The 16,437-nt window shown below is 52.4% G+C and overlaps 1 protein-coding gene across 8 annotated transcripts in view; it reads left to right on the top strand.

Moving 5' to 3' along the window:
* Positions 1-16,437, top strand: part of ARHGEF10 (Rho guanine nucleotide exchange factor 10) — an 88,945-nt gene that overhangs the window by 49,899 nt on the left and 22,609 nt on the right. For all 8 annotated transcript variants that reach the window (XM_022570866.2, XM_089903596.1, XM_089903595.1 and 5 more), the window contains 8 exons: positions 377-547; positions 2,031-2,176; positions 3,062-3,243; positions 12,157-12,272; positions 12,656-12,783; positions 12,957-13,057; positions 14,417-14,538; positions 15,262-15,348. In XM_022570866.2, the coding sequence (XP_022426574.2) occupies positions 377-547; positions 2,031-2,176; positions 3,062-3,243; positions 12,157-12,272; positions 12,656-12,783; positions 12,957-13,057; positions 14,417-14,538; positions 15,262-15,348 (1,053 nt within the window). The remainder of the gene's footprint in view (positions 1-376; positions 548-2,030; positions 2,177-3,061; positions 3,244-12,156; positions 12,273-12,655; positions 12,784-12,956; positions 13,058-14,416; positions 14,539-15,261; positions 15,349-16,437) is intronic.

Genomic DNA, 16,437 nt, shown 5'->3' with positions numbered 1-16,437 from the left:
GGTCCACTGGTCTGGCTCACACTGAGAACAACAGCCTGACCGTTACCAGAGAGCAGAGATTTCTGAGGTCCTGGAGAGCTCGCAGTAGGGATGGGTCCCTTCCTGGAAAATGGTGTCTTGTTTCCATTCCCATCCCCGTCTAATAAGGCAGTTTTGTTTTTGCAAAAGGAGCTTTGAACGTTCAGCCAAATTGTGACTCACTGAGTTTGTTACCCTTTCCCAGGGCTTACTTTATTCCCCAGAAGCAGCGGATGCCAGGGCCAGCCTCCGGCTGCCAGAGTCGCGGGATGCTGTCGGCGGGGGTGCGCGGTGACCGCCCGCTGCTCCCACCCCCACATCACACGTCCGCCTCCCCTCTGCCTTGTTCCTCCTCAAGGACATGCTGAAGAACACGCCCCGAGGACACCCCGACAGGCTGCCCCTCCAGATGGCGCTGACGGAGCTCGAGACACTGGCGGAGAAATTAAACGAGAGGAAGAGGGACGCTGATCAACGCTGCGAAATCAAACAGATAGCAAAAGCCATAAACGAGCGGTACCTGAACAAGGTTGAGAGTTTTCCTCTCTGTGCTGAGGCTGCTCTGCTTCGTGCTAATGAGCCTTCGCTCTCTGAGCCACTTATTACTAACCTCCTGGAACCTCTCGGCGAGTCCCTTGGCCCAGAGTTCTTGACTGAGGGTCCGTAGAGAGCCTCGGGGTCACGAACGCTGCAGTGTGCACAAAGCCTTCGTAGTCTGTGCATTTTCTCAGGAAAGGGGCTCGCAGACTGACTAGGTCCTCACATGGACCCAGGACCCCAGAAAGGTTAAGAGCCACTCTTTTAGCCGAATTTTACTTTCAAAATGCAGCGTTTCATCCTAGTCCTACTTGAAGCATAGATACTCACGTGCGTTCTTACTTGTATCCACGGTGCGTGGACTGGGCTGTATTTATAGTGAAGAAGGGACGCAGAACACAGCATGAAAGCAGTTCCTTGGCAAAGCTGTACCTCAGCTTCATATTTACAAAGCCATCTTCCTGCCACCATAATCCAGTTTCACATAGGCTTTGCCGTTTTTATCTGAAGCTCTAGTCCACAGGAAGAGGTTAATGGATATGAGCTGTGTTAAATAATTCTGTTTTGTCAGCAGGGGTACTTTCCTACTGGATACTGACATCCAGTGATTTAACTACAAGAACTTTATTGTCATATGTTTTAAGCTTAGGTTTTCCCTGATTCTCCAAAGGATTTGTACAGGAATTTTTACAGGCAGAAAACTCCCTTCACTGATATTCTCGAGGTGGCTCATGTTGTTTAAAATCCTGCTTCCCTGTGGTACCCGAATGTCTGGGAACCCCCGACAGTCCGAGGGCCCTCAGAGGTGATGCATTGCTTACCGTTGCGCTAGTGAGGATGCAGCCTCATCCCCGTGAGGTCGGCCGGCCAGTGTGGACGTCTGGGCCAAGGACTCTGGATTTCCTTCTGGGCTGAACGGTTAAAATAAGTTCTGTATGACCTGTGTCACTTTACTAATAAATATGAAGCCTCTTTCCAGAGAACCAAGAGTACTTTGTTTGGCCCAGAGAAGTAAAACATGGCAAACCATGAGCAGTCAGGAGGTTTTCTTCAGTTTGCTGTCCTTGGGAAAAGTAAAATCACAGACATTCCCGGTTGATACGGTGTCCTAAGTAACAGAAAGGTTGGGGTGACCGTCTGTGAGGATCGGAGCGTGTATTCTGAGGAGTGACTGAAAGAGAGAGAGCACATTGAGTGACGGGTGAAAACCAGCGGAGCCCTCGTGGCTGCGTCAGCATCTCATAGCTAGAGAAACTGCTCACGTAAGGAAGTTAGATCCCTGCCACTGTGTAGATTCCTTAAAAAAAAGCCACTTTTTAAACTCTATACCGTATGTGCACGAAGCGTGATTGGGAATATAAGGATTATCTGTAGAGAAAAAAGAATCTATAAAACCCTGACGTTGTCTGCTCGTGTATTTTGCCAGGCTTCATTCTCATTGTTCTTCTTTTTCTCGGTGGTCTTTGAACGTCCAGCTTCTCAGCAGTGGGAGTCGCTACCTCGTCCGCTCCGACGACGTGGTAGAGACCGTCTACAACGACCGGGGGGAGATCGTGAAAACCAAGGAGCGCCGGCTCTTCATGCTGAATGACGTGCTTATGTGCGCCACGGTCAGCGCCCGGTAGGTCAGCGCCCAGCAGGTCAGCGCCCAGTAGGTCAGTGCCCGGCAGGTCAGCACCCAGTAGGTCAGTGCCCGGCAGGTCAGCACCCAGTAGGTCAGCGCCCAGTAGGTCAGCGTCCAATAAGATGCACGGCCCCGTGGGGAGCTCCATGGTCACAGGCGGTCTGTGTCTCGGTGAGCGGATGCCTTCGCTTCCCCTTCACTCTGGACAGATGTGTATTCAGAGCTCAGCCTCTCATCCTGTGACTTGCATGGGTCCAGGGAGGGTCCCCAACTCACCGCTGGTGGAGCTGAGGGACGTGTGGGTGGGTTTTCTCTGTAAACATCAGGCAGATGTCAGAGCTGGAAACTGAACCGAGCTCCGTTTCTAGCCATCCTGAATCAACTATGGTTCCTGTCCGTATCATCGTTCAAATCCTTTCTCATTAGTTGCTTCTCTATAAATATGTTTTTGATGGTTTTTCTTATAAAGTTCGGGTATATTGGGCTTCCCTGGTGGCGCAGTGGTTGAGAGTCCGCCTGCCGATGCAGGGGACACGGGCTCGTGCCCCGGTCTGGGAAGATCCCACATGCCGCGGAGCGGCTGGGCCCGTGAGCCATGGCCGCTGAGCCTGCGCGTCCGGAGCCTGCGCTCCGCAACGGGAGAGGCCACGACAGTGAGAGGCCCGCGTACCGCAAAAAAAAAAAAAAAGAAAAAGAAAAGAAATTGGGTATGTTTATACTCTCTGAAAACCCACTGTGGAACCGTGTGGTCAGTCCTGGTGAGAACACCAGAAGCACCCAAGCCCGCAGTTCAGAGGCGTCTCTCTTGAGTCTCCAAGGGATGAGGCGTCCCGTGACTGATTCCTTGGCTGTGCCTGACACGAGGGTTTCTGCCCCTTGCAGCACCTCCCATGACAGCGGTGCCCTGACATCGACCGGCCAGAGGTATTTGTTGAAGTGGAGCGTCCCTCTCGGGCACGTGGAAGTGATAGAATACGGCGGCAGCGAGGGCGCGGGGGAGAATGGCAGGGGTCCCGTGGTGCCCGCGCCCGAGAGCCTGGCAGTGGTGGCCGGCACCAAGCCAAGTGAGTGATGCGTCTCGGACACACTTGCAGGTCTGGGGCCGCCATGGCTCTGATGTAACCTGCTCGGTCCTCAGCCCCTCACCGTGTCAGGAGACCTGGTTAAGACGGTAAATCTGTCGGGTGACACGGTCCTAGAGCCTGTGCTTATTAACATTGGCTGGCGCACGTGGACACACGTGCCAGCTGGGAGGCTCCTCTCTGAGCCTGTCCCCGTCGGGGTCCAGGGGCGGGGGCCCCGCCCTTGGGATGCATTCCATCCTCCTGGTTCGCGTCCTGTCCTGCGCTTCCCGCCAGCAGCTGCGGCGGGGGCCCTGCTCTCTCCAGAAGGTGTGTTGAGTGGATGCAGAGAAGGTCCCAGAGAGCGTGGGCCTGGGCGGTGGCCTCAGCTCTGCCACCCCTCCCCCTTCCGTCTCCGCGGAGGTGGTGCCCGCCTGTGCCTTTCACAGAGAATTGGGGGAAGAGGGTCCCGGCACTTGCCCAAGAGTCTTATAATACAGCTATTGTTACTAAACGGTCTGAAGATTCTAGATTTTGAACTTGGTGTCATAATCATTACTTTCTTCTTCTGTTTTCTTTTTGTTTTGCTTTGTTTTTATCCAAGTAAAGCCTGGCTAAATTTTACTCACTCACTGGCCTTGGCCTCTGAATTGTGGAGCACTTAGAGCACAGTGAATGGGAACTTTCCATAAATTGTTTTATATATAAAATGAGCCTTTATATTTAAATTTATAATACTAAAAATAAGTGTGTCAGGGCTCCCCTGGTGGCTCAGTGGTTGAGAGTCCGCCTGCCGATGCAGGGGACGCGGGTTCGTGCCCCGGTCCGGGAAGATCCCACATGCCGTGGAGCGGCTGGGCCCGTGAGCCATGGCCGCTGAGCCTGCGCGTCCGGAGCCCGTGCTCCGCGACGGGAGAGGCCACAACAGTAAGAGGCCCGCGTACCGCCAAAAAAAAAAACAAAGTGTGTTCAATAACCTTTTAGACTGTGTTGTTTCTGACACGGTCAGAAGGAGGCTGCTTTTGAAAGATGCAGCTTTTCTGAGCGAACATGCACGTTCATTTAGGTTTACAGGAACAGGTCGCGGTGACTGTTGGGTCCCATCTGATGGGGCGTCTCTTTTATTGTTTGTTCTTCTGCGCCTGATGTTAACAGTCTTGCTGTTTGGTGGTCTGCTAGTTCCTTGAGCATGTGCTCCTAAACTTCTGAATTGCTGATGAAAAAATCATGCTCCTGTTTAAATAACGTGCATACCTTCTCAACTAACAATCGAAATACCAAACTGTACCACAGACTTTTGTAAGGAGGGACCAGCTGAGGAGTGGTTTTGGGAGGGGGACAGAGTGGGAAAGGGCAGGAGGGAGAGGCGGTCTCCCAGTTGACTTGATTGATTAAAATTTTACTTAGTAAGAGCAACGTGAAGATTTTGTGTGTTTAGTGTTCTTAAAAATCCGTTTAAATTACTTGGAAGTATAGCAAATCCTATTTATGTCTTGGTTTTGTGAACAGAAATAATGCCTTTGTGTGTATTACAATGGAAGCAATCCCAAGGTGGATTTGTGATCAAGATTGCCTCATTGTGTTCAGATCTCCAAGGATGCCTTCGATCCATGAAGTAGATGCTGTGTTACAGGGAACACTGAGTTCTCACGTTCAGCTTCTAATTTATGGTTCGTGCTGAGCCAACCCAGAATAAGATTCAAGTCAGCGGTATTAAAAAGCAGAAAGCAGGATGACTTAATTTGTAAAATGTTACACGCGAGAAAGAACCTGGACTGTTTCCTGCTGCATTTGAGCCCTAGACGTTATCTCGCGCTCCTGTCAGCTATGGCCCTAGATGTTATCTCGAGCTCCTGTCAGCTGTGGCCCTAGACGTTATCTCGCGCTCCTGTCAGCTATGGCCCTAGATGTTATCTCGAGCTCCTGTCAGCTGTGGCCCTAGACGTTATCTCGAGCTCCTGTCAGCTGTGGCCCTAGACGTTATCTCGAGCTCCTGTCAGCTATGGCCCTAGATGTTACCTCGAGCTCCTGTCAGCTATGGCCCTAGATGTTATCTTGCGCTCCTGTCAGCTATGGCCCTAGATGTTATCTCGAGCTCCTGTCAGCTATGGCCCTAGACGTTATCTCGAGCTCCTGTCAGCTGTGGCCCTAGATGTTATCTCGAGCTCCTGTCAGCTGTGGCCCTAGATGTTATCTCGAGCTCCTGTCAGCTATGGCCCTAGATGTTATCTCGAGCTCCTGTCAGCTATGGCCCTAGATGTTATCTCGAGCTCCTGTCAGCTATGGCCCTAGATGTTATCTCGAGCTCCTGTCAGCTGTGGCCCTAGATGTTATCTCGCGCTCCTGTCAGCTATGGCCCTAGATGTTATCTCGAGCTCCTGTCAGCTATGGCCCTAGACGTTATCTCGAGCTCCTGTCAGCTGTGGCCCTAGATGTTATCTCGAGCTCCTGTCAGCTATGGCCCTAGATGTTATCTCGAGCTCCTGTCAGCTATGGCCCTAGATGTTATCTCGCGCTCCTGTCAGCTATGGCCCTAGACGTTATCTCGAGCTCCTGTCAGCTGTGGCCCTAGATGTTATCTCGCGCTCCTGTCAGCTATGGCCCTAGATGTTATCTCGAGCTCCTGTCAGCTGTGGCCCTAGATGTTATCTTGTGCTCCTGTCAGCTATGGCCCTAGACGTTATCTCGAGCTCCTGTCAGCTGTGGCAAATGTAGATACGTAATCCTCATTGTCTGTCAAAAGAAAATGTCACTCTGTAGAGTACATCTTTTTCTTCATTCTGAGTTTAAGGAGAACTTTGCTTCCAGGTTATCTAGCTGCTCACTCTGGCTTTACAACTGGTGATACTGCTAAGTCCTTAAAGGCAGGACCGAGACCACTGAGTGGTCCCCAGGTAGACCTCAAGACCTGAGAAGTTGCTGTAGAATCAGGGACCCTGGATCCATCTCCATCCGAGGATCCTCTTACTCTTATGGTTTCCATTACATGTGTGGTCGGACGCCAGGAGAACAAAGGCTAAGGTCGGAGAAGGAAAACAAAACAGTTGCTGATAACGCAGTAGAATATCTGTCTCTTGGAATAAAGGAGAGCAGAGTGAAGGGGATTGTTAATGTTTAGGCAATGCTGGCTTCTTGAGGAGAAAGAATTAAGGGGCCCATTCGTCCCTTAACAGGTCTGTGTCGTCAGTAGATTGTGACAGTGGGAGTTTGACTGGCTGGTGTCTTGGTGCAGGTGTCCAGGCGGGGAGACTCCCGGGGAGGACATGTCTCGGTCCAGCTGTCCTGGGAAGGGTGCTTTGCAGAGGCGCTGCCCATGCTGGTGTTCACGTTGTCCAGAACTCTTTTAATAGTCCTAGACCCGTGTTGCCTCTTAACTTTTTCTTTTATGTTGGAGTGTAGTTGATTAACAATGTTATGTTAGTTTCAGGTGTACAGCAAAGTGATACAGTTATACATATACATGTATCTATTCTTTTTCAAGTTCTTTTCCCTGTAACATTTAACCTTATAGGTTATTACAAAATATTGAGTATAGTTCCCTGTGCTACACAGTAAGTCCTTGTTGGTTATCTATTTTAAATATAGCAGTGTGTACATGTCAATCCCAGACTCCCTAAGTATCCTTCCCCCCGATTCTTTCCCTCTGGTTGACCTAGAGATTTGTCATCCTGAGGGAAGTAAGTCAGAGAAAGACACATATCATATGGTATCACTTATATGCGGAATCCGAAAAAAAATGATACAGATGAACACAATTCACCAGTGTTAAGTGCAGGGTGTTACCAGTCGAGGTGCCAAGTGGACAGACAGTGCGGGGGGCGGGCGGGGGACAGGATGCTCTGGGTACCGAGTCTGGAGATCAGGGGCGATGCTGGCAGAGATGCAGTCAGCGCCGTGGGCGCAGATGTTTGCCTGGGATCCTGGTTTAGTGCGTGCCTCTGTAGCTTCCTCATCCTTAAAGTGGGTTTAATTTTTTAGCTCTGAGCTGTGAAAGGGGAGTGTGGAGTAGATGGTTTTCAAAATGCCTTCTAGATTTAAAAAAAATGGTTTTTAACAAACTGAAGTTTGCTAATTCTGAATGTGCTGGAAGACGGGACTCAAGCCCCGTCAGCTAAGTTAGAAGTTCTGTTCCCCGTTGATATTCATGTGACTGTTCTGCTGTTTGAACGACTCTGTTCTGAAGCCCAGTGCTGCAAGATTGGGTCTGCTACTCAGCGGCGGAGACAGCGTGGCCCCTGCTGCGTGCCTTTGCTTTGCACCCTCCGTGTCCCTGGGTTGTGACACGTGATGGCCTTAAACGTTTCCCTCTAGTGCAGGGCCCTGCAAGCTGGGCTCCCTGGGTTGGTTTAAGCTTCCAACCCCCGGAACTGACTTTGCAAAATTCTGTGCTAATAGCGTCTTATTTTCACCCTGCTCCACGCTTTCTCAGGAGGTGGGTTTATGAGAAAATTTCCCTTTTGCTAGAAATAAGGTGACGCTGTAGAGTGTTTTCTTCATTTAGTTCCCACAAGTGGGCCCTAAAGCGCCCCCAGTTTGCAAGGAATTGTGCCAGGTGGGCTCCGTGGAGGGTGTGAGGGGCCGTGGCCACAGTGCCGGCTCTGCAGGGGCCTTGGGGGGATGAGCTGCCGGACCCTCGGAGAGTCACGTACACAAGAATGAGAAACCTTCACCACCCAGCAGCAAACGCTTCCCAAGGAGAGGTTCCTGAGACATTTCAACAGGTGAGAAGCAGCTAGATCTGGTTTAAAGGGAAGCACTTTTTCATGTGTAAATACTGATACATGTCGTCTTGTAAAAATCGCGCCCATTGCTCTCCACTTGGTTACTTAATCCTTAAAATGGGCAGTAAAAGCCAGACGCGTAGCTGGGCCTCTTTGTCGCACAGTGAGACACACTGTAGGGGCACAGGACCGGCCTGGGCTCTGGGGCGCTGAGCGGCTGGACCAGCACCCAGCTGTGGAGCTTTCCTGTCGTGGGGCAGGGACGCAGGCCAGGGAGAGCCGTGGTGGACATGGCGCTGACGTGCGTGTCGGCGGTGGTCTGCCCTGTGCCCCCCGCCCCTGCCGGCAGCCTGCAGGAGAACAGGTGGCAGTTCTAGGGAGCCAGGCACCCCTGTTTGGAAATGGGGCCCTTGTTTGCCATCAGGAACTTTGCAGAGAGAATGGAAGGCCAGCCTGACAGTGTCACTTCCCATCCTGAAGCATTTACTGCGTGTCCCCTGTAGGCTGAAATCTAACACAGGTGCCCGGATCCCTGCTATCTGGCTGTGAAGGGGGAAGCCGGGGCAGTGGGTACAGCAGCTCAGGAACGAGGGAGGGGGCTACTGCCATGATTAAAAGTAAGCTGGAGGCTTCCCTGGTGGCGCAGTGGTTGAGAGTCCGCCTGCCGATGCAGGGGACGCGGGTTCGTGCCCCGGTCCGGGAAGATCCCATGTGCTGCGGAGTGGCTGGGCCCGTGAGCCGTGGCCGCTGAGCCTGCGCGTCCGGAGCCTGTGCTCCGCAACGGGAGAGGCCACAACAGTGAGAGGCCCGCGTACCGCAAAAAAAAAAAAAAAAAAAAGTAAGCTGGAAGAGGGACTTTCCTGGCGGTCCAGTGGTTGAGACTTCACCTTCCAATGCCGGGGGAGCGGGTTCGATCCCCAGTCCGGGAGCTAAGATCCCACATGCCTCCTCGGCCAAAAAACCAAAACATAAAACAGAAGCAGCATTGTAACAAATTCAATAAAGACTTTAAAAGTGATCCACATCCAAAGAAAAAAAAATCTTAAAAAAAAAAAAAAAGCTGGAAGAGCCCTAAGCATCCTTACACTCCAGGGAGCAGCATCTGGGCAGGGGATGCAGGGGACAGAGCCCCTCTGGGGACGCAGGGAGGGTCTCCACAGTCAAGTGCAGAGGCCGGGTGGGAGAAGGGCAGATAAAACCGAAGACCGGAGAAGTGAGCCCAGCTGAAGACAAAGTGTGAAGAATAAACAGGAAGCAAGTGCTCAGGGGCAGGGAGGAGGTGCTCTTCATGATACAAACAGAAGTGAAACCTGCATGAGGTTGGCTGCAATCTTGCACGTGAGGCCAGCTCTGAGGCAGACAGAGGGGCCCTGGACCCAGGGTCCAGGGCCGGAGCTGATGCTCGCTCTGCAGGGCGTCAAGCTTTCTTTCAGCCGCAGATGCGACTTTGGGTCGACTCCATTCTGGAAGGAAAAGGAGGGAAAGTTCTCTGTTAGACCCGGGCTCCTTTGTAGGCACCAGCCTCGCCATCAGAGGAAGAAGAGAAGTGTGTTCCCCATGCGGAAGCAGCTGCCCGAGAGGGACAGGGTACTCGGCGGGGGCTGGCCTGCCAGGCAGAGGCCACCGCGCGGTCCAGGCGGGAGGGTGGGAGAGAGGCTCCCACAGAAGTGTGCGTATCTGGTCGCCAGACTGTGACCCGAAGATGTGTAATTTTTAACAGTCCATTCTTCCTCGGTAAAAAAAAAGTCCTTGATTTGTAAGATAGCAAACTTTTCTGAATGAAAGGAAAGTTCTGGAAAGGAGAGCTTGTCCCGAGGCCTGCTGACTGCTGGGTGGGGCAGGTCTGCCTCTCTCGTTCAGTGGGGTGTTTACTCAGCCCCCGCCCTGCATCCCTCTCGCCACCCCAGAACCACCCACTGTCTCTGGGTTGGATTCCGTCTGCAGTGTCTCCGTACCCCGTTTACTCCTCCTTGCCGCGCCTCCTGCCTGGAGACCCCCGGGCCCGGACTCTCCCACCACCCAGGTGGCTGGTGTGACGCAGGGGCCTCGGCCTCAGAGCTGCAGCCGGTCCATACCTGCCGGGGCCTGAGTCCGCACCACGGGGAGTCTTTGGGCAGTGTTGCTGTTTCCTTGGCCACATGGACTCCACTTAGCTTTCAAACCCTGAATTTTCAAGCCAAATTGCAGGGGTTTCCATGGAGACGGGCGCAGTGAGAAGCCGTCTGCTCCCAGAAACCCAGGGTGCTGGGCATTGTGACCAGATGGTAGGAAGTCCACCCAACAAAAATCTTGATTTGCAGATCTGTTGTTTATATGAATTTAGCCAGAAAAAGAGATTCTTTCCTAAACTGAAAGTAACGTTTGGGAAAAGAACGACGGCTCTTTGTTCTGTCTTGTGTGACTTGAGTGGATGCTGTGGTGTTTCGTGCGCGTCCTCTGGGTTCATTAGCATCTTACTCGCTGTTTGTGTGTTTGTGTCCCCAGCGTGCCCTTCCATAAAGCATCTCTGACGCTCACCACATGTGTGAACTTTGAGATGTTTTCACGTTGGGTAAAGGCAGAGAAACTCTTTCTGCCCAATAAGGAAGATTCTCTAACCCGCCAGGAAAAGTCCTCTTCTCCCTCTGGGGATGGGGTGACTCAGGCAGCGTTGGTTTTATCCTTGATGAGATAGGATGGGGCTGGTGGGGCCTCGTGAACGCAGCTTTAAGGAGGAACCAGGCCCAGTCCTGTGACCTCCCGTTTCCTGTCCTTCCCCGTCTCCAGAGCCTGTCCCGGGCGCCCGCCGACCTCTCTGCTCCAACACGTGACTCTAGACCACCCTGGACGCTGGGCCTCGTCCTCCCTGGCTCTCACCCTGCCCTCCCTCTGCTTGGACAGGCTGGGCCTGTCGGGTCCCAGCTGCCGGGTGGTGGACGGCATCAGTCCAGTGTGTCGGGTTGGCAGGAGGCTCCTGGTGACCCAGGAGTCCGAGTGCGGCTGCCCTGGGGCTGCCCGAGCCCTTCTTGTTTTCACACCGAGGACCATCCGCCCACCTCCAGGGCGTCCCTGTGCGTTCAGAAGGTGCACAGAGGAATCTGCCCTTTCCTTCCTTCCTTCCTTTTCTTTCTTGTTCTGCCGTCTCTGTGTGAACCTTCCACTTTACCTACTCTCTGATAAAGAGTAAAGAGGCTTTACAGGTACCTATTCATTTATGATCCTCTTGGTTACAGACACAGAAGGCAGAGTTCTAAATCAGCTCCAAATCTCTGCACTGTCCCCCCCGGGATGGCTGCTCACACAGGGCTTCCAGATGACTCCACTGGTCAGGCAAGAGTAACACTGAGGTGCGTAGAAAGTCACCATCCTCACCATCCACCCACTTCACTCCCGAAACCCTCCAGTAGCTTCAGAACTCTTTGTGTGCTAACCGTTTGCTTAATGTCCCCCCAGACTTAGATCATTTGGCTAAGTGATCAGCCCGAGTCAGCGGTGGGTGCTGTTCTCGCGGGCGCTGGGAGCCTGTGCACCCACCCAGCTCATTGCAGGCCTCCTCTCCATCCTTTTAAAAAAGCGTTTAGAGAAGGCTCACTGGGGCGCTCAGGTTGGCGTTGGGAAGAGCGCGGTTGTTGAAACTTTGGTTGCGATTAAAGGTCATTTCTAGAGACCAGGGACCTTTTACTAATAGTGATTACATCAACGGTGCTTTAAAAATACAAATTGTGACACATCCGATGGACTAATTCACCAGTGTCCTTCAAAAATGTCAAGGTCATGAGGGAGAGATGGCCTGAGGCACTGACCTAGCAGACTTGAGGAGACTTACGGAGGTGTGACAGTTTCATGCGTCATGGGACCCGCCTTCGCGTCCCTGGGAAACTGGCCTCCGTGCGGAAGCCAGTGAGGTCTGAGTAGAGCCCGCACTGGTTGGTGTTGCTGCAGCAATGGGAATTCCTGCTTTGCACGATGCTTCTGTGGTTCTACAAGGTTAACATCCAAGACCTGGTGCAGGGAGCTCTGTGCTGTTGCAGCTTTTCTGTAAAGTCTAAAATTATGTCAAAATGAAAGGCCGGAAAGGGAAAAGCATCTACTTACTTGAAAACGTTCACTTTTAGAAAAATCTGGATGAACTAGACTCCCTTCTTGTGTCTCCTTCCTCAAGCCCCGGCGTGAACACGCCTGAGATTTGTGCTCTTTTTGTTGTCTTGTTTTGCAGACAGAGTTTACATGGGGCCGGGGCAGCTGTATCAAGATTTACAAAACTTGCTGCATGACTTAAATGTCATCGGTCAAATCACTCAACTGGTTGGAAACCTCAAAGGAAGCTATCAGGTGACAGTCGAAGCCACTTGGCTTAAAATTCTCTTTTAATTTCTAAGTCGTTGTCAGCATGTGATCCCACCTCCCGGTTCTATCAAAAGCAAGAACTGATGTTACTTTAAGAATCCATCTGATCGTGTATTTTCTCCTATTTCGGAGAAGGTGAAGCGCTTTTGGTGTAACTTTTGTTCATCCGGAGGCTGACTTGAGCGTCAGTTCTCTTAGGAATGTCCCAGCACCACGTGACCCGCCTCCCAAAGGTGCTTTCTTCCTGATCAGATGAGTGTTACTGGTCTCCCTGGGTTTTTCATGTCTCGGCATCACTTTTTTTCTCTCCCTCGGGATGGTCCTGTCTTATTAACATCTTTACGTGTGCTTGTGCATCTCCTTCCTAGAATTTGAACCAGTCGGTAGCCCACGACTGGACCTCGGGTTTACAGAGGCTTATTCTGAAGAAGGAAGAGGAGATCAGAGCGGCCGACTGCTGTCGGATCCAGTTACAGCTCCCGGGGAAACAGGACAAGTCAGTAAACGTCGGAAGGGAGCCTCCGGGCCAGCACCGAGAACAGGGCCCTTTGTCATGACGTGCATGTCTTCGCGGTTTGGGGATTGTATCTGAGGGGCAGGCCCCGTGATTGGGTTTCACACGATGGAGCCCACTGCGTGGAGTGCATTGTCTTTTCTTCTCCCTGGCAGGTCCGGCCGGCCGACTTTCTTCACTGCCGTGTTCAATACCTTCACCGCCGCCATCAAGGAGTCCTGGATCAACAACCTGCAGATGGCCAAGCTCGCCCTCGGTAAGAGCCGGTTGATCTCAGCTAAATGAGGCATGTTCGAACCAGACACAATGTCCGTTCCTCTTGTGTGATGAAATGCACGCCCAAGAGGATGAGGTCACGGCTGAGAAGTAAACTTTACAACAGGTTCATCCATTCACCTGAAAGAATGTTTCCACGTGGGAAAAATCAACCCTAGTGCAGCGATTTTTAAGACGTTTGTGTTATAATTTAAGGGTTGTAGGGGAAAAAAACCTCACTTTTATTATAACAAAACATTAATATGAGTTGAGATGGTTCAACACAAGTAAAAGTCCTCTGAGTCTGTGGCCTGTGAGGCAGGACCCAGTCCCGGGTCTGGCCCACAGGATGAGAAAGTGATGGCTCGTCTCAGCCTGTTTCCTCACCCCTCACCTGTGAAATAAAACACAGGAGTGGACCGAATTGTCCCTGAAGACCCTCTAAGCACGAAAAATAAGTCCTGTGGTTCTATCAGAGATGGGAGTGACTCTGATTATTTTCTTGTCCCTACGTCCCTTTAGCCTTGCCTTCTTTTGATCTGTGTAGCAAACGTTTAGATAGATGGGTGGGTGGGATAAGATACCTGGATGTTATTTATACACACACAGGTCTGTTACTCAGGACACGGGGATGTCCTGCATCCATGTGTGTGTAAAACTCTCATTCAGGTGCAAAACAATCCGAAATGTTAACCGAAAATAAAATACGGAAGAGAAATAGGCCTTGTGATCTGAGGCTGGTGGCAGGAAGGCCATCCGGGATGGCCTGTGATCCTCGGAACAGGGCTCCCTCCCTCCCTGAATGACTCAGTGGTTTATCAGGCCAGCTTCGGGGTGACCCCGTGAACAAGGACACGGATAGGCTCTGAGGATAAGCTCCCGTTTATCTTCAGATGCGTCATGTTTTCAGAGCTGAGATGGATGACTTGCTTTGTAGTAAAACATTTCTTCATTTCGTCGTACTTTTTTATCCCATGGTTTTGTGCCATGTTAGAAAACTTCTCACTCAGTCCCTGGTGTTTAAATCTAAACATCTCAGCTAGTTTGAAAAAGGGACAGAGGAAAACAGACCAGACCCAGGTGGCTTGCGCTTTGATGATTCGCAGTGCCCCCGCCCCCAGCGGATGGCTGGTCCACAAGGTGGGAACGGGGCGGTGGGCGTCCATTAGACTCGGGGCAGAGCACTTACCTCATAAAGCCGCAAGTCTGCAGCCTCCCCCGTGAGAAGAGGCTGTGCTGTTTTCCAGAAGGAAAACCCTCAGTTCTCCAGTCTTACCCAAAGTAGGGGCCAGACTCTCCCCCTGCCCCCGGGCCTGTGCTTGTTGCCCACCTCTGTTCCCTTCCCCCGGCACGGGCACAGAGGAGGAGAACCACCTGGGCTGGTTCTACGTGGAGGACGACGGGAATCAGATCAAGAAGGAGAGGCACCCCCTCCTCGTGGGACACATGCCTGTGACGGTGGCCAAGCAGCAGGAGTTCAAGGTGACGGGCAGCGGGCGGTTACCAGGAAGGGGCGCCGGGGCAGCCTTGGGCGTGGCCCCTCCAGGGCCCGTTTGTGTAGAAGTCATTTAGGAGGGTGGTGGTCTGAAGCCAGAGGCTGCTTATCTGGAGCCGGTGCTGGGCCTTCCTCCGAGGCCCCGCGATCAGGCCCCGCGGCTCAGGTCTGGCAGCTCTGTGCCCGTCGCTGGGCGGCTCGGCTTCCACGTGGTCATAATTGGAGACCTTCCGGTGGCCCGAAGCATGGTGCCCGCTCTTGGCTGAAGCAGACCCCGTCTGGGGTGGCGTTTTGTCAGTGTCCCTGTGCAGTGGACTCAAGCACTGCGGCCGGTGTCCACACAGACTGCAGAGACGTGTGGGTGTGTCTTTCTCACTTTGGTCTCTGGCCGACACTCAGTCCTGGAACCCGGGCTTCCTTGGAGCTCCCTCAGCTGATGGGGACCATTCCCGCTGGCAGAACCTGCTCCCCGGGAGAGGCAAGGGCCCTGTCGGTGTGGCCTCAACCCAGAGCTGCAGCTGCCCGGGGCACACTTAGGTGTTGCTTCTAAAAAGCAAATTTCTGAGACTCATACATCGATCTTGCCCTCTCTTAGCCTTTGGAGTTGCCGTGGTTTATGTCAGAATGCTGTCATCCCTGTGAGACGTGGCCTCTGGCCTCCTCTGAGTCCCATTTGAAATTCGGGCCTTTGATTTCTTTCTCCCCTTTAGATCGAATGTGCCGTTTATAATCCTGAGCCTTACCTAAATAATGAGAATCAGCCAGACTCGTTTTCCACGGCTCATGGTTTCCTGTGGGTAAGATGCTTTTGTTTGTTTTTTGTTTGTTTGTTTGTTTTTTGCGGTACGCGGGCCTCTCACTGCTGCGGCCTCTCCCGTTGCGGAGCACAGGCTCCGGACGCGCAGGCTCAGCGGCCATGGCTCACGGGCCCAGCCGCTCCGCGGCATGTGGGATCTTCCCAGACCGGGGCACGAACCCGCGTCCCCTGCATCGGCAGGCGGACTCTCAACCACTGCGCCACCAGGGAAGCCCCTTTTGTTTGTTTTTAATGCAAGTTCACGAAGAATCCATATCCACAGCTAATGAGATGAGAAATGACAGATTTGAGTGGTCCGATAGCTCGTTGTGGCTGGTGTGTCCCAAATTGTGTCTATAAACATGGGGGTCACAAACAGGAAAGGGGGCTGATCACTTTTGGAAAAGGTGTCGAGTTCTAAGGCATTAAAACATTTCTCTCTTTTCTTTTTCCTGTAAAACTTACCCAGATTAAATTCAGTCCAAAGTCCATGAACTAATAGAAGCATTGGAATATTTTTTCAGTTTGGACGGTTAAATAGCATGGAGTTTTTTCTCTTCCAAGACCATGCTGGCTGTTCACGCTGGGAACTTAGCAGTTAAAATTAGTTTCTTCCAAATGAAGAGCTGCCTTTGAACGGTCCTGCGTTTGCAGTAGACGCTGCTGGCTCGTGCAAACCAGAGGAATTGCCCGTGCGGTGCGTTTTCAGGTCTCCTGGTGCCCCCCTTGTGGGGAGCCGCCAGACCTCCTCCACGATGGGCCCTCTGTCCTTTTGCAGCCCCACCTGGCTCTCTCCCGGGTGTCCTGACCCCGCGTAACTCCCCACGCACCCCGCCCCGTCTCACAGCCAGAGCGCTGGCCTGCTTGGAGTCCCTGGTTGAGTTTTGGAAAGAAAACAGCCTGATGAGCTGATAGCTCTCTGCACTCAGCCCAGAACGAAGGGATGGGCTGAATTCCCTCAGGGTTTTCGAATTTTAGAGGAGGTTTTTTCCATTTCAGGACCTGCACCTGGTCAGACCCCGGCTTCCTGTCGGCCCGAGCGGGCTTGGCAGTTTGACATTGTCCCGGGAAAGGCAGGATGCTTATTGAT

This window comes from Delphinapterus leucas, chromosome 21 (assembly GCF_059928025.1).
Source record: "Delphinapterus leucas isolate spDelLeu-1000000601 "Yukka" chromosome 21, BTC_Dleu_Yukka2, whole genome shotgun sequence".
Lineage (NCBI taxonomy): Eukaryota > Metazoa > Chordata > Mammalia > Artiodactyla > Monodontidae > Delphinapterus > Delphinapterus leucas.
Note: the sequence above shows the minus strand (reverse complement) of the source record. Positions and strands in the feature narration are given on the sequence as shown.